The sequence below is a fragment of the Stenella coeruleoalba genome (assembly GCF_951394435.1).
Source record: "Stenella coeruleoalba genome assembly, chromosome: 4".
Taxonomy (NCBI): domain Eukaryota; kingdom Metazoa; phylum Chordata; class Mammalia; order Artiodactyla; family Delphinidae; genus Stenella; species Stenella coeruleoalba.
In genome coordinates this window covers 42,129,425-42,147,962 of record NC_137149.1, presented here as the reverse complement: position 1 = coordinate 42,147,962, position 18,538 = coordinate 42,129,425, and the positions used below count along the sequence as shown (strand labels likewise).

The following is an 18,538-nucleotide window of genomic DNA, read 5'->3' as shown; positions in this document are numbered from 1 at the left end:
TGTTATGTGAAACAAGCTCAATCTAAAGCACAGTACCTAAATATATGTTTGTATGTGGGGGCATGGAAAGGACATTGTCTCAGTGAATGGAAAGATCAAAGAACAAGCTTTTATCAGTTCATTTCTAAACCCCTTAAATATGGGGAGGGGAGGGAAAAAGACAAGTCTTGCTTTTTGCTCTTTGCCAAGATTAATTTTTCCCTTCTCCACGACTGTTTTCTTTTTCTTAATGAATACATCCAAAAAATGATCTCCAAAGCCCCAATATTCACAGTTAATGATGCCTCATTATTGATGAGAAAATTGCTGAAGAACATGCCACACATTCTGCCAACTCCTTTTAATAGGAAAAAAAAAAACATTTAAATCACATATTAGAATCATAAAGAGTTTGAGTTAGAACATTAAACCAACTAGTAAGAGAGGCAGTATGGTGTGGTGGTTAAATGCACAAACTCAAGAGCTATTAAATTCTACCACTTACTAGCACTGAAGCTTAGACAATTATTGTTAGTAAGCCACCAGTCATCCAACTGTAAATTAAGGGTAAATATCTACCCTTAGTTGTGAGAATTAAATAAGTTAATACATACATGTAGAGTCCATAGAACAGTGCTTGGCATATAACAAGTGCTCAATAAATGATATGTTATATACTGTATACATATATTAAACACACACACATACACACACCCTCAAATGAAAAATTCTAATATGAAAAATTCCTTTTTATATGCTTTAAATAAAGCATTGCTCCCACTGGTTTGGTACACTCTTCTCATATTTTTTTCATTATCTACATTTCACCTTTACTTTGAAATCTAATTAGAAAAAAAAAAATGGTTCATAGGAAGCCTGGTAAAAGCCACTCAGAATGTGGTCATTACCAACCTTGAATAACTCCAATCTCTGCTCAGATCCTACGGGTAGGACAGTCATTCCTGACCTCACTCCCAAATCTCAATGCATGCCTCATAAAAGCCTACGAATAAGATCATACAAATGGAGAAAATACCCTTAGATCCAGATCCCAAGAAAGCAACAGAATCATTCCTTAACTACCTCTAATAAAAGCCATCAATCTACTTTAGTTTCCAGGAAAATTAATCAAGTTAACTAACTCTTAATTCAGGATCTCATCATAATTTTTTCACCTAATAATTATTTATAACTTTTTAAACTTTTATCCAATTAATACCAGAAAATATATTAAGAAACATCAAGGAACATAGAATAGCAAAAAGTTTATTTCAAGTAAAGTAGAACCACAAAGAAAGACAAAAAAACACAAAAGGCTAAACCAAAGTCATTAATCATCTGGTAAGATAATGTATTATCGTAAAATTACTTCAATAAAACTGGTACTAACTGATATATGCAATTAATGTTAAAATCAAGTTGCACTAATGGTCACAAAACTTTAAACTGTAAAAGGGTTTACTAACAAAAATAATATTAAGAATAACAAATGGGCAATCAAACATCATCAGTGGCAGTATAAACTGGCATAAAACTTAAAAATAAGTTGCAATATACATCTAGAGCCTCAAAAACAAATGTATTAAGTTTATTCTATGTATATAAACTCAGAAAGAGCTCACTGAGTTTTATTTAAAAATTGAAATACCTAAATGTCCAACTATAGGGGAATGGTTATACAAACTATTTTACATGTGTGTAAATAATTTTAAAAGTTCTAAACAAATAATGATAAAAAATTATTGTGGAAAAATGTTTAATCATTCAGCCAATAATTTATTGAGCCCCTTCTATTTGCTTGGCACTAAAACAGATGCTGATTAAAAATAAAGCAAAAACAGAAGTGGTGATTGCTCCCATGACACACTATCATGTGAAAAGTTCTATACACTGAAAAAAAAAAAAAACCTGACTGAATCAAAAATAAATGAGAAAGGTGCTCAAATTAAAAACAAATATAGTTCCTTAACAATCTTTACCAAAGTAACCTACTATTGACTATAGTGTTAGGGAGGCTTCACTAAGGAGTAAGTGGACTAGGAGTTACAGAGACTTCCAGCTGAACATGGAGGACTGAACACATGTGCTCATCTCTGCTGCTTTCTGAAACCACTAAAATGATAGCACATTAGAACAAAGGGAATGGGAAGAGATCACAGAAGAATCATATCAACATTTTCAAAAGCTATGAACATGAATGGGTGAGTGGTAGCTGACTTTGGAGACCAGAAATCATTGAAAGCACTGAAAGCAAAACTGGTGTGTGCCTGGGGAAGATTATCAACAAACAAGCCATTTACTATAGCAGAAACCTGGAAAGGTTCAGAAATAAGAAGCTCTGGTTATCACTGAGAGTAAATATGAGTAGAACTGAAAACAGGAAGGCTGATGATTGCTTGTCAGTTTCTGCATGAACCAGAGAGACACGCAGCCCCTTCTTTGGCTCTTCTAAGAAGGCTAGTAGTAGACAGGCATACAGCTCCCAGGCAGAAGAATGGAAGACATACATCCAGGTTCATTCCACAGACCAAAAGAAAAGATGTGAATACAAACATTGTGATAGTTCCATGATTGGCTTACAGTAATGCTCGCTAGATTATAAGCCCTAATTACATACACAGTTTCCAATCACCATTTTTGTCTTATCTTTAAAAATGAATGGACAACCCTCAGAATGGGAGAAAATATTTGCAAATGAAGCAACTGACAGAGGATTAATCTCTAAAATTTATAAGCAGCTCATGCAGCTCAATAACAAAAAAAAAAACAACCCAATCCAAAAATGGGCAGAAGACCTAAACAGACATTTCTCCAAAGAAGATATACAGATTGCCAACAAACACATGAAAGAATGCTCAACATCATTAATCATTAGAGAAATGCAAATCAAAACTACAATGAGATATCATCTCACACCAGTCAGAATGGCCATCATCAAAAAATCTAGAAACGATAAATGCTGTAGAGGGTGTGGAGAAAAGGGAACACTCTTGCACTGCTGGTGGGAATGTAAATTGATACAACCACTGTGGAGAACAGTATGGAGGTTCCTTTAAAAACTACAAATAGAACTACCATATGACCCAGCAATCCCACTACTGGACATATACCCTGAGAAGACCAAAATTCAAAAAGAGTCATGTACCAAAATGTTCATTGCAGCTCTATTTACAATAGCACGGAGATGGAAACAACCTAAGTGTCCATCATCGGATGAATGGATAAAGAAGATGTGGCACATATATACAATGGAATATTACTCAACCATAAAAAGAAACGAAACTGAGCTATTTGTAATGAGGTGGATAGACCTAGAGTCTGTCATACAGAGTGAAGTAAGTCAGAAAGAGAAAGACAAATACCGTATGCTAACACATATATATGGAATTTAAGAAAAAAAATGTCATGAAGAACCTAGGGGTAAGACAGGAATAAAGACACAGACCTACTAGAGAATGGACTTGAGGATACGGGGAGGGGGAAGGGTAAGCTGTGACAAAGCGAGAGAGAGGCATGGACATATATACACTACCAAACGTAAGGTAGATAGCTAGTGGGAAGCAGCCGCATAGCACAGGGAGATCAGCTCGGTGCTTTGTGACCGCCTGGAGGGGTGGGATAGGGAGGGTGGGAGGGAGGGAGACACAAGAGAGAAGAGATATGGGAACATATGTATATGTATAACTGATTCACTTTGTCATAAAGCAGAAACTAACACACCATTGTTAAGTAATTATACTCCAATAAAGATGTAAAAAAAAAAAAATGAATGGACAGCAAAGGATCATAAGATATTTGACGACAGCCTCCAGCATGAGAAAACGAACAAATAGAAAAGAGGAACTTAAAAGAAGCACAGACAATCCAAGGAAATGGAAAAATAATCTTCAAAACTATAATACAGTGTTTAAAGATAAATACTCCAGAGAAATAAGATCAAAGAATAAAACTAGGAACGTTTTCAGAATTTTTTAAAGAGGGTCTTAAAAGTTGTTCAGAGAAAAATTTTAAAATAAAAAAATCATTAGAAGGGTTGAAAATAAGAGATGAGGAAACCTTTCCAAAAGCAAAACAACAGATAAAGCAATGGAAATTAGAAAAGCAAATGATGCGTATAGGAGACTTAATATTTCAAGAACAGGAATTTCAGAAAGAGGTAACATAAAAAACAGAAGGGAAGAAATTATCAAAGAAATATAGTAAATTTCCAAGAACTGAAGGAAATTAATCTCTTAAATAGGATGGCTCAATGAATGTGCAGTGCAATAAATAAAACAATGAAATGGAAGGAAGGAAAGATGGAAGAAAGGAAAGAAGACAAGGGAAGAAGACAGGTAGGTAAACCCTTCCCCACCACCATACATTGGAAGACCTGCATTCATTATTACAAAATTTCAGAACCACAGGCATGAAAATATTCTAAAAGCTTCCAGTAAAAAAAGCAAAAATTTAAAAACAGAAAATAAGACAATCAATCAATCATACAAATGAACAGGTTTTATAATGGTATTATATTTACAGTAGCCCTGGAAGTAATGAAGCATTGCTTTCAATATTCTAAATTACTAATATATAATTCCACACCAGCCTATCATCTTATATAGGTAGAATAAACATGTTTTCGTACATACAAGTCTCAAAATTTATATCCCGTCTGAAGGAAGGTTCTGTAAGACAGGCCCAATAAAACAAAGGCATAAACCATTAAGAAAGCACATGGAGATCAGGACATGAATTCCCAAGGAAAAAGGAATTCCTGGGATTAGGAAAGTCCCAAAATGACAGTTACGGTGGGCTACAAGGATACCTACAACAGCAGGAAAAAAAAAAAAATCAATCTGAATGACTATTTGATGTTTTTACATGTATTGAGAGAAGCTTCAGTGTTCTATAAATATATTTTGGGATGAATTAGTGACTAGTACTTAGAAAACTAACCAAACAAACCAAAAGAGATGATGATTAATTCCAGGAAAAAGAAAGTTATATGAAAAAGAAAATGTTATAGTACAAAACATATGAAGTACACCTATGAATAATATCTGTATTATCATAGTAAATATACCCTCTAATTTAAACAAAAGTGGTCCTAAAATAATTTTGAGAGGACAGAGCAGGGAGAATGTTGGGGTATGGGTAAGTTAAAGTAGATAGTCAAAAGATAATACCTAAAATGTAGGAAATATAAAACATACACTAATTGGTAAAACAAAGTTGAAAGTGGCTACATCTAGGAAACAGGAATCAGAAGTAAACAGAGAAGAATGAGGGAAAAGACTTCTATTTTTAGCTCTGTAAGTCTTATGGCACTATTTCACTTTTTAATCTATGTACATATATTTTTCTTAACTAAGTTTTTAAAAGCTAACCTGGTTGGAGGGAAGGTAAACATTGGAACATCTCAAATATCTTATGCTTATATATTTTAAAAGAAAAGACTAGAAAAATTTTACACCAAAAATATCGAACGTGGTTATTTTAGCTTGTGGAACTATTGATGATTTCAAAACTTTTGTTTTCCGAGTTTTTCCAAATTTCTTTTAATGAATACATACTACTTTTTGTAATAAGAAAAACATTTTCAAAAGGATAAAGTCCTATACTCTGGAGGAAAAACCTTCATTAGAGATTCTCAGATCCTTTTCAAATACCATAAGCAGCTAAAATTCATAGGCCTAGTTATCCCATATACTTGCTTTTATCACTGCAAGTTCTATATAGAAAGTATTCTTTTTGTTTTTATTTTCAATTTAAAAATAAGAGTTACAAGCCCATGTTTAAAGTTCTAAGAAAGATGCTTTGTGTGAATAACAAGCTTTTAATGAACACATATATTCCCTGAATAAATGTGATTTTTAAGAAAATTCATTGTCATTTCTGTGTGATGGGTTTAAGTTTTTAAAAAAGGAACTGCAGTCTGATGTAACTCAGATCATTTAGTTGAATATTCAAAGATGCTTGGAAGAAATAACAACTATACTCTAAATTTAATAATATTTTTGCTAATTAAGACACATATCTAAAAAGAAATAAAAATTTAAAATCTCTATCCATGATACCATATTTCAAATAAGTCTTCTAAAACAAGAACTTTTACAGTCACACTTTCAAAATTTCTTTTTCAATCTGCAGGCATTACGACAGAAGGTAAACTCTTGTAAATTGTACTTTCCTTAAGATGAACTAAATTCTGAGTAGTTGGGGGTAAAGGTATCAGGTATGTCACAACAGTGATATCTCTTAAAGTCAGAATACATATAATAAAATGTATATGGCTTCTATATAAATATAATTTATTCCAAAGATAATGATTTTTTTCTCTTTATCAAAGGCCAGTGATCTACAGGAAAAAGAAAAAAAATCAATGAAGTAAAGGGAAAAGAATATGTAAATTCTACTTGCTCCTTTTTAAAACAAAAGGAAACATTTTATTGAAAAATTTAAAGCATACATAGCAATTCATCCTTAATTATCTTTTTTTGAAGACATTCTAATGAAATGATTTTTGTCGTATACTTTTTTTGGTACTTGTGAAAATTTTGACTCAGGAACCACAAGTGGCTGAAGAAAAGCAAAACTGGTTCTGAGAAATGCATGCCTCTCTCTGTCAGAGTGAATAAGCTAGGGCAGTTTAAGAGGAGCCATGTAACTACTTTGGCATGGATATTATTGGTATCAGTTTTATTTTTCACTCTGATGTATTTTAATAAATTCCACTAAAATTTTAAAAATTCTTCATAGATCTCCTTGATCTTGTTCTCCTATACGAGAGTTTCTCAAAGTGTACTCTCGTTACACAGTCTGCAATGCTCAATCTCTAGGAGCAGGGTCCTGAAACCTGCCCGTTAAACATGTTCTCCAAGTTTGAGAACCTCTGTCCAGCTTAGAAGTTCTTAAGTTCAAAATGTAAGTTCTCACACCAGACTTTTAGAAATTTATACAAGTTATTTTGTGACTCTGTATTTCAATTTTATACTAAGGCAGGAGAAGAGAATCAGAGGGAAAAGAGAAGTGTCTTCTTCGAAGAAATGCAGCAAGAATTTACTTGGTACTACCAGGACCACTTAGCACCTTATAGAAGTCATTCCTTATTTTCTCAGGGGTTATTTTCCTTAAAATAAGCAGAGAGTTTTACTTCAGGAGTCTTAGAATAGGAGTTTAGCAGTCAAGTAATAAAAATGATGCTAGATATATAAAAACACATAATAAATAAAAACATTTTAAAGGCATCCACTTCTAAAATATGTTGGTATTGTAAAATCACGCTCTAAATCCTTTTTCCTGAATTCCCCTGAATTGTTCAGGGAACATTAGTAAAGGCATTGTGACTTGCTGAGACAGATCCTCCTAAGATTGTTATATAAGCTACATTTCTTCCTACTGTTCTCAAATGATCTTTTATGCGCTTAAATTAAATTTTTTTGTTCTCCCTTATGCTTTGGAGGAGGGGGTAAGCAATTTTTGGTAAAAATGCTTACACAGTAAGACCTTTTTTGTAAATTGCTGAGGGCAGAGAGGGAAGAGAGATTAACAATAATCGCTGTCTTGTTCTTTTGTTTAAAGGGGAATGCACTGACCCACACATACATAAAAAGATCACAGATTATTTAAAATAGGTATGCAAACACAAAACTGCAGAATCACAGAACTGCACTTGGCAAAGCATGATTTACTTTAACCATTAAAAGAATTCATATTTGTCCTTTCTTTGAAAAGGAAAATATTTGTCAAAAATCAAGACAGTCATCAGAAAATAGGAGGTTCATGGTGAGAAACCACTGCAGAATAAATAAAACAGATCAGTCAGTGCCACTCGTACTAAGGAAAGTATAAAACAGTGTGTTACTGTTCACAGTACAGAGGAAAAGGCAGCAGTCCCCCCCTCCCCCCCACCCTTGGACTGGCTGAGCGGTGTTATACCCAACCAGCATCAGGAAGCCCTGAACAATCTATGCCAGGACCAGTCTGCTTTCAGTTCCTCAGTTGTGATGAGCTCTTAAATACAACCTGGTCCCTTTGTCTAGGTGATACTTTCCCCCCCAATATTTTTTCATCTTTGTGCTGCTCAGGTTTCAGGTCTCAGCTTTCTTTACTCCATAGCTACGTTAGGTACCTCTACTTATTACCTCCTTGAACACTTTATAACCTCTCTCTATACTATTTCTAACACTTGTAGCTATATCTATACATAATCTGCATATATTGCATGTATACATCATGTTATATTAGTATATTCTATGTATCTATGTATGTTACACATATAAAGTCTCTCTTTCCCCCTTAGGCTGTACATTCCACAAGAACAGAGACCATGTCTGTTTCACATAATGCACAGCAGGGTCTTGGACACTGCATGGTACAAAAGTAGAATAAAAGGAACAAAAGTGGAATAAAATACATTCAGAGCCCCATCTTTGGTTGCCATCACTTCACATCTTTAGAGCCTCGACAAGACCCTTCCACCTGCTATGCTTGACTATAAAGAACTTAACATTAAACAGTGACCTACTGACTTGTAAAAACCATCAGGCTTGCATTCTGGGCTTAAGTGGGGGTGGGAGGGTCCTTCTGTTAGTATAATTAGTCAGTTATCAGTCATGTCAGTAACCTGCCATAGATTTTCTTTCGATTCCGGAGAGCTGCTTGATTGCTTTTCTATCAACATTAACTCTTACCTGAAGTACTTTCTCTTTTCCTTTAGAGAAGTAGAACCAAATGCAAATTTAGTTTTTGCCTTTCATCTCTGTGGAAGGCAGCTTCCATGATGGCCTCCGCTGATCCTTGCCTCCTAGTAGCCACAGCTCTTGAGTAGCAGACTACTCCCCAGCTGAGCAGGGCTGACCTATGTAGCTAGTAGGATGTCATGGAAATGATGGTGTGAGACTTCCGAAGCTAAATCATAGAAGACACTGGGGCATTCACCTTGAGCTTTATCATTTGCTCTGGGGGGAATCCAGCACCATGCTCTGAGGACACTCCAGCAGTCCTGTGGAGAGGTCCACATGATGAACTGAGTACTCCTACCAACAGCCTGCACTAACTTGTCAGCCACATAAGTAAGCCATCTTGAAAAAGGGTTCTACAGCCTTAGTCAAGCCTTCAGATAACTGCAGCCTCACTGATATCCTGACTGCTACCTCCTGAGATCTTCACCAGAACCAATCAGCCAAAGTGCTTCTGAATTCTAACCCACAGAAACTGCATGTGACAATAAATGTTTATTGCTGCTTTAAGCTACTAAATTTGGGGGTAATTTGTTATGCAGCAATAGATAAATAATATAATCTTTCGTTACTCAAGTTCATACAGAAAATTTTCTAGAAACTTTCACCATTAACACAAAGGGAAATAAGAAATTCATTTTTATTTTTTCAAGTTTACCCCACAACTCCCTCCTCCTTGTTCATTAGATCCCATAAGGAAGACAAAGCAAATGGTTGGTTTTTTTGAAAATATTTTAGAAGGATAAAATATGATTCATTCTGTTTTTTAGAAAAAAGAAAAGAATTTCCTTATATTAAATAGAGAATAGAATTTTCTGAAAGGGATGAAAAGATAAGAGAGATGGGATAGAGGCTGAAGTGATGACCTAAAGATCAGGAATGGAAGGGAGGAGAAGCAAATTCAGGGATTGGTTTCACCTACTTGTCATAACCTTGCTTTCGCAGATTTTACTGAGGCCCAGCACAAAGAAGATGTGTAATGATCAGAGTGTGGGGAGGAAGATACACAGTATGATATCCCAGAAGGCAGGGAAATTTGTACTAGTAATAAAAGAAAAAAACAAGTGGAAGCACTTGGTATCAAGATAATTTTTAAAAGGTATATGATGGCAATTTGGCAGAAGTACCAGTCTTATTTCTTAATTCTATGTGGAGAAGCATTCTCAAAATGTTTTTTTCTTTTATTTTTTTTCTCTGTTCCCTGTCATAATAAGTGTAGAACATAAAATACTCCAATTAGAAACAGAGATGATTCCTAAAGGTGGTGATAAGCATGTTTTTCCCCTTCCCACATCCAAAGATAATTTTTCTAACAAAATAATTCTGAATTAACTTGAGGTTTTTAATTACTAAATTCCTCTTAGCCTTATGCTGCTTCCATTTTCTTTTTCAAAGTCTTCTTTCTAGGTTTTCCTCCACTTTTATTATATAACAGGCTAGAAAAAAAAGAAAAACTGAGATAATTAATAGTGAGATAATGTTTTCTCTTAACATGTTCAAAGGGCTTTTTTAAGGAAGACTGGGAGAAACAACAATGAAAAAGTTTTAATTATTCACTGGTAACAGTTAATACTGACTTTATCTTGTATTAGAATTTCTAAGGGTTTTCTATCTACAGAAGGCAAGGAAATAAACAGAGGGAAATTCTTCATAATCACAAGCTGCTTGCCGGTTTCTATTCTTAAACAGTGGATCCAAGACAAATGCCACTGGAACTGTCGGGATAACAGTGAAAAAAAACAAGCCCTCAACTACAGATACTCAAAAAATTAGGCTGAATTTTAGTTAGAAGCAACCGCTCTCAAAAAAACGAAAACCAAAAATCAAAATATAACTATCATTATTAGTTTGTGAGCAGAATTAACATTATCACACATCACTGACAATCACCAATGATCCCCTGAGCTTCTCTAACAATAAAGGAAATAGACAAGAAACTCCTTCACAAGCAAAATCCAGAATCAGAACAAAAATGTTTAGATATCTGATCAATATTGCCAACTGAGCCACAGCCATCATCTTGCTGCCAACTCTGAAGTTCTAGAGTTTTTAGGCTAACTCTTGTAAGGTAATTCTTGGCTTTACAGAATTAAAGACGGAAAGATTACAAAGTAACCCGTGGTTTTGACTCAATGAGAGATGTTGAGCCAGAACCAACCAGTTAAGCTGCTCCTGAATTCCCGACGCCCAGAAACTGTGTGAGGTAATAAACGTTTATTGTTTTAAGCTGCTAAGTTTGGGGATTGTTTATTAGGCAGCAACAGACAACTAACATCTCTCATCACAAGTTCACACCATTTGCTAGATTTTCACCACTAATGTAAAAGGCAAGGAGGTATTTTTTATGAAGAAATATAAAATAATTACTAACATGTAATGTGCAGACAAATGAAAACAAGTATGTTAACGGAATTTCTTCAGATACAGTTAACTGTAACTGTGATGAGACTGATAGTGTAAGATTAGTGGGGCTGATTCTTTTTCCTAATCTGCTCCAACTTTTACGAATAGCTTCTCTACCTTGAAACACTTTCAAATCCCTATGATATGACAGGTAGACGAAAAATGACAAGGGAAGCTAACCTAGAACAATTTTAGGATGGAATTACTGTAAACTGCAAATTCAAGTATTCCAAGAAAGTTATTATTATTTTTTAATATTTCTGTATTTGAAAGAATTCTAGAATAGTGACTATAACACCTTTAGATCCATTCTTCATCCTTTGGTGAACAGACGAGCATCTTTAAACAGTGGCTTTTTCTTAAACAACAAGTCAAGAGAGTAGGTTTACATTTCTCGCTGTATAAACTGACATAAAGCTAAATAAGGAAAAAGTATGACCTTTCATAAAAACAAGCGTTCTTATTAACAAACAGAATTTTATAGATGAGATAGGTGTTACTTAGTGCTCATTTTCATGTGAAAAATGATAAGCAGACAAAATGGTAGATAATATAAGAAAATAAAAATCACTTACCCTTAAGAGGATCATGCTCTGCTCTCATAATATCAATAAGGGAATTTTCCAGAGAGTGCATATTCAAACTGTCATACATTCTACTTCGATCCTAGAAGAGAAGAAAAAAAAGAATATAATCTACGCAACTTTTTCAGAAAGTGATGATTAAATACTATCTAAATCTTCTTACATAAAAGAGGACATCTGACTAATATAATATTACTAGTCAGTTTGCATCCCAAGACAATACCAATAACTAAGGATCCCATGAGCTACAATATCTCTTGTACTGGAGGACAATATATTTCATACATTTACCTCCAAAATCACATATCAAAAGCAATCTTATTTCATTGGCAGTATTAATGCAATATAGTAAAATAATTTCTCTTGTTATCATTCTCAACTTATAAACATTTCTGAAATGCTATACGCACAGAAAGCATTTTTAGTTGTTATTTAACTTTTAAACTTTTCACATATATCTAGGAATTCAGATGCTGGCACTTGAAAAATAAACATTTGAGGTGAAAGGGCTTAATTCCATAGTGCACCATACTTTAAACATCTATCAAACATCATATGTTATTTGATTTAATAGTCAGAATTTCATAATAATGAATGCATAAACATCTTAAACAATAAAAATAAAAAACATGAAATACCAATATTGGAACCAAGACTAACATCTAGAATACTTATATTTAAATCTTGCTCTCTGAAATCCTCACATATTGGCCTCTGCATTTCTAAATCTTCCCTACCCTCTACCCACCCCTGCAAAAAAGGAAGGTGGGGAGAAAAGGGTGAAAGAATTCTCATTGCAGCAAGTTTCCTATATCATCAAGTCTCAGAGCAAAGTCCTGTGTGTAGCTGGAAGTTTTCTTTGCTGTATGTTATATACCTCAACTTGCTTACTAGAAGGAATTTGATTCTTTAATGCCCATGAATATATACTGTATTCTGCTCAATATATACTCAATATACTTGAACAAATACATATATAGGGAACCATTACAGCAAGCCCTGGCCTGTGCTCCTCAAATCACCAAGCAGTCTATTCCCAAAATATGTCAGTGCCAGCCCCCACTCATTTAGGTATGTGCGTGTATGTGTGCTTGTGCAGTGTATGTAAATGAAGGAGAGGCAGGGCAGGCCATTTTTAACTCTCAAAAAATGATTAACATAGAAAAAGGAAAGGGAAGAACTGGAAAAGTGGAAAAAACGTTTCCACAGAAATCAGAATGAGGCACTTCTTAACCTGGGTCTCTGAGCTTCAAGAAGGACCATGAAATCTGTGAGAGTATATATAATGTTCTGTACATGCATGTACACATATTTTTTTTCAGAAAAGGTTTATGGCTTTCATTAGTTTTCCAAAGGAGTCCACAATCCGGAGAAGATCCAGAACCAATCTTTTAGAAAGCTGAGGAAAAACATAAGAAGATTTCCTGAGAATATGTTGATTTTTTATTCTACTTTGATGTTTAAATCAGGGTTGGGAGCTTTTTAAAGCTAGGGGGACAGAATCACTACTGTAGACTAAACAAGTTGCTGTCAAAGTATTTGAAAGTGTGAAAAGTAACAGTGAATGGAAAGAGTGCTAGACTTGGAGGATCTTACTGGAGTTTTATCACTAATTACCTACATTAGTACCCCTTACTTATTTTTATTTAAAGACTACTGAGATATAACACACCCATCAGTAACAGGTGTTCACTAGAACAATGATCTTGATTGGTGAGGGAGGCACAGAGAATCACTAAGCTATAACAGTGGTTCTCAAACTTGAATATGCTTCAGAAACATCTGGAAGGCTTGTTAAACACACAGGTTGCTGGGACTCATCGACAGTCTGATTCAGTAAGTTTGGAGTAGCCCCTGAGCATTTGTATTTCCAGTAAGTAACCAGGTGATACCGAGACTACTGGTCCAAAGACCATACTTTAAGAAGCACTGAGCTTCTTAACCTGAAGCTACTAAACCTTTTTAGGCTCTGTTCCATCTTCTAAAAAATAAAATAATCATGTCGAACTAGCCAATGCCTAAAGTCCACTTTAAGAATAATAGAAATAATAGAAAAGCAAAGACTCGAAGTAGTATATAATAAATAAAACCGGAATAGAGAAGAGCAAAAATGAGCAAATATGTCCACCTTTGTGTTTCTACTGTACTTGTTCATAGCTAATTTTTTGGTTTTCCTGCCTCTGCCACTACACTTCTAAGCTAATTAGGGGTAGGGACCTTCTAATTATGGAAATAGCTAGCTCTCAAATGTTTGTTGAATGAATAGTACTTTATCTTTACCATAAAAACTTTGCAAAAATGTTTAAGTTTAGCTCAGTGAGGGCAAAGACTGCACTTTTAAATGGTAATTATAAAGGACCATAAAGCCTTCTCAGAATCCTCCGTGGAATAGGTACTCAAATGTTAAGTAACTAAACTGAGACAAGTAGCAGATATTAATGTGACCTTGCTATCAACTTCAATCTCCAACCACACAATGAAAGATTAAGTACTACTATATTCAAAGCTCCAAAATGTACTTAAAATAGAATTTAGGGGCTTCCCTGGTAGTGCCATGGTTAAGAATCCGCCTGCCAATGCAGGGGACACGGGTTTGAGCCCAGGTCTGGGAAGATCCCACATGCCGTGGAGCAACTGAGCCCGTGCGCCACAACTACTGAGCCTGCACTCTAGAGCCCGCGAGCCGCAACTATGAGCCTGTGCACCACAATTACTAAAGCCCATGCGCCTAGAGTCGGTGCTCCGCAACAAGAGAAGCCACGGCAATGAGAAGCCCGCGCACCACAATGAAGAGTAGCCCCTGCTTGCTGCAACTAGAGAAAGCCTGCATGCAGCAATGAAGACCCAACACAGCCAAAAAAATAAAATAAAAAATATTAAAAAAAAATAGAATTTAAAAAGGAAACTGTCAAGACAAAAATTGTTCATGTAATTGAGCAAAAAAATCTCAAAAGGTATCCTCAAAAGGTTCTAAGATGGAGTATATTCTAGATACTTTATATTCTATTTAACTTAAATTCTTGCAAAGAAAATGTGTTATGGTTCAGAGCTATCTTCTCAGGCTGATGTTTTCTGAACAGAATCAGATCATGCCCCGTCTTTAGTCAACCTATGAACTCAATTAATGGTGACTATTAATACCACCCAAATGATATTTCCCACACAACTTCTATTTATTTATTTTTTTGGCCAGCCACTACTTCCATTCCAAAGAGTATGCTCTTGCTTTAGAGCACAGCAAAATTAATGTAGAATCCTACACAACTGTCAATGCCATGGACAATATTTAAGGTATGAGGAGAAAACATTTAAGCAAGCTATTCAATAAATATCAGTGACTACTATATGTCAACTCTGATAACTCTTATTCAAAAACAAGCTGCATGTATTTATATCTTTAGCTTTAATGCGTACATCCAACTGAAATAGTGAGATGCCCACTTATAAGGTCCCTTATTTTCCTTTGCATATCAAGTCTTTCATCATAAAACAAACTCCTACTTCAGCAAAGAAAACAGCAAAGCTATTTTAAAACTGTTAACTAAGTTATACTTTATTAAGCATCAGCTGCATCCCACATGATTTTTAAATCACTAAGCACAAAATAGCCTTGAGCAGGCAAAGAGCTCATGACATCTCAAAAGTCACTTTCTGGATAATGAAACCTAGAGGTTCATGTTAAAAACATACAGATAATTCCATTAAGTAAAGTGTGGGGATTAAAATACGACTTCTGAAAAAAACAAAAACAAATCTGATAAGACAAACACTCAGGCATTCTTCTGAAATAGGGATATTAGAAAAAATTGTGTTCACATAAACTGCCATTGGTTCAAAAACTAAATGGAAATCCTGAAACCATTTTAAAGTAACCATAAATGCACCAACACTGATTACCATTAAAAAAATATGGAAAATCATGGCAATGTAACTAACATTTATTACTACATGGCTATTTGAAAACAGCCAAGATATTTCATAAAAGTAAGAATCTCTATCAGGAAAAGTTTACCCAAATCTACTTTAAGTATGAAAGATATGTGGCAAAGAATCAACTAACTGGGCTTTCAGAAACTGAGATTACAGTATCCCACAACAAAAATGAACAGGCAAAAATTAGAACACAATGGTGGAAAAACTGTAATTTCTTATATTCTAATATTTTATTATTTTCTTCAACCCAGAAATTTGCAAAGACTTACGGAAGCAACAGTGAAGTCCTAGAAAGACTAAAAAACATAGAAAGAACAAAGTCATCCTAATTTTAAAAAGGATGACCTGAGAAAGATTATAAATGCTGAAAATAACTAATGTGTTCAACAATGATATTAAAATACAACAAAAGGAATTTGAACTTAATTAAAAGGGAACTTTTTAATGGGATGCTGTATTTTTGCTTTGACATATCCAAAACCCTGTTTTATTTCAAAAGAAGTGATTAAGTAGAAGCTTTTCCTTTTGACAGTGATGTATCCTTCCTAAGAAAAAGGAGGTGGATTATAGAAAAAACATGCATCATCATATTTAAAGTTATACCAATGCTTGGTCATATATTCTTCTGCCTAGGTAGATCAACTTTTGTTGTATTTTTGTATTTAGTCATCCAATTTTTCCTTTAAAATAAAAAAGCAAATTTGTACTAATATTGTTCTCAATTTTAACACTGATTATACATTTCTCATTACATTCTGCTATCGCACTATATTGAATTAGCAGATGATGTGTTGCTCTGCCTCACTATACAACGTGGCTCTCAATCTCATACTCTCTAGTTGTTCCACACAGATATTTCTTACTCATCCAGCTGGACTTTCATCTTCTCTAAGGCAAAGAACACTATTTCACCCATATATCCTAAGGGTAATTAAAGTACTACCACATATACAATGAATATACATTTCTCGACCTTTCTTCGTTATTCTGATCCTCAACAAAGTACTATAACAGTGATTTTCAAAAAAAATTAAAAAAAAATTTTTGAAGCCGCAAATGGCCAAAGCTAATCTAGTATCCACAATGGTTAAATAAAATGGAAAGGTAAGTAGAAAATATTTGGGGTAAGAATGTATCAAGTACAATTAAAGAACTGAACAAGGATAGGAAACATAAAAAGGATCCATTACTTAAGCAGGTATAACAGGTCCCTTTCTGTCTCATTTTCAGTAGGTGTGACAGTTTGACAACAACTAATGTCCCTATAACTCATCTAATTTAAGAATCACAACTTAAGGAATGTTTTATTAAATGAAAAATTGGACTTGGTCTTGTTTTTTTTTGTATAAGGTGAATAAAGTCTCCAAATAATGTATTTTTCTGAGAGGTCCCCATATTATCATTTATCATGTTACCATAACAGCGTGGATATTAAAGATTAGCAGAAAATATCTTCAATTAATTCAAGATAGTTTATGTGACATGATCAGGAACCGCAAGCAGAACTTCTGTAAGACCAAAAGTTTAGAGCTAAATATATAGATAATCCCCCAGCTAGAGAGCAGGCCAACGCTCATAGCCTTCACAGGCTATATTACAATTTTGAAGGCATCATGTTGCTTTGTTTACAAAAAACTGATATTCCATATGTAAACTTCTAAGTAATAACCTCAACTACTAGTATATTTACTCTTGATTTAAAATATTCAAGTATTAATGAATAAATATGCTGTAGCCTTATTATCTACCTGAAAGATTCAATTTTAAGGTAATTTAGAATTTATACTTTTGAGTATGACTTCTTGCAAGGGTAACTAGCTAATAGCATTTTAAAGAAAGGTAATTCTTAGCCTTAAAGAAATTAATAAGACTATCTAACATTCATTTTAAAGTCAGAAGTGTGTATAACAATTTACATTTGTTTTTAAGAAGTTTTAAATTTAAAGCTTTTCCATAAAAAAATAGGCCATTTTAAATAAGGAAATGCCAATCTGAAAAATTTTACATACAACTGAAATAAAAGCTACAAAACTACAAAATCTTTCCCATTTACTAAATTCAATTACATGTCCAGCTCTTGGTATATTTAATTAAAGCCAGGTACAAGAATTAAGACTTTAGTTCTAGAATTTAGTACATTTTAGGCTTAAATCAATTTGAGACCAAAAGAAATAAAAAAGTTAAATGTTTTTAAACAACGTATTTGTTAACTAAATTTTATTGGTATTAAAATGTTATATATGATGAGAAAATATCAGGACTGAAAATAATCTACCCAGATATTTAAGCATCTAAGTATTTTCTATAATTTTAACTTTGTCCAATAGTGAGGAACTACCCAACTGTTTAAGATACCAAATGCAGTTTGTAGCTTTTGCTGTATTTCTAAGAACCTCAACTTCAAATACCTCAACCTTTTATGGAAAGATAGAAACACAGAACAAATTTAGTATAATAAGTACCCTTAGGGTACTCAAAGGATACAACAACATTGCTTTTAAGACCACGTGGGAGGTCATACAGGATACCTCCACTGCTTGGGACCAATGCCCACTGCTTCCTCCCCAATAAACCAAGACCCTTGTATTCTAAAAATAAAGGAGGGGGGAGCAGGAAGCAGGGAGCAAAAGAAATGGCCACAATAGATGAAAGAAATCATAAGAGCTGGCTAAAAAGGCCTTACACGATCTAGTTCAAGGTCTTCCTTTTATAGATAAGGAAACTATGACCCCAAGAGATGAAAGCCCATAGACTGTGTCATCCAGTGTCAAAAACTGTGAAAGGAAGAATAAGAAGATTCAGGTTTCAGACCTCCTTTCCTTCTAGTTCAGTTTACTTTCCACTATCTTTTTCTTCACCATTCTTTTCAACTTCATCATCACATCTCTGGATCAAGAGTCCACAGGGAATGCCAAT

The 18,538-nt window shown here is 34.2% G+C and overlaps 1 protein-coding gene across 6 annotated transcripts in view; it reads right to left on the bottom strand.

Annotated features, from left to right (window-relative positions):
* CPEB2 (cytoplasmic polyadenylation element binding protein 2) overlaps positions 1–18,538 on the bottom strand; it is a 63,806-nt gene that overhangs the window by 37,660 nt on the left and 7,608 nt on the right. For all 6 annotated transcript variants that reach the window (XM_079920219.1, XM_079920220.1, XM_079920221.1 and 3 more), the window contains one exon: positions 11,681–11,771. In XM_079920219.1, coding sequence (XP_079776345.1) covers positions 11,681–11,771 — 91 coding nt within the window. The remainder of the gene's footprint in view (positions 1–11,680; positions 11,772–18,538) is intronic.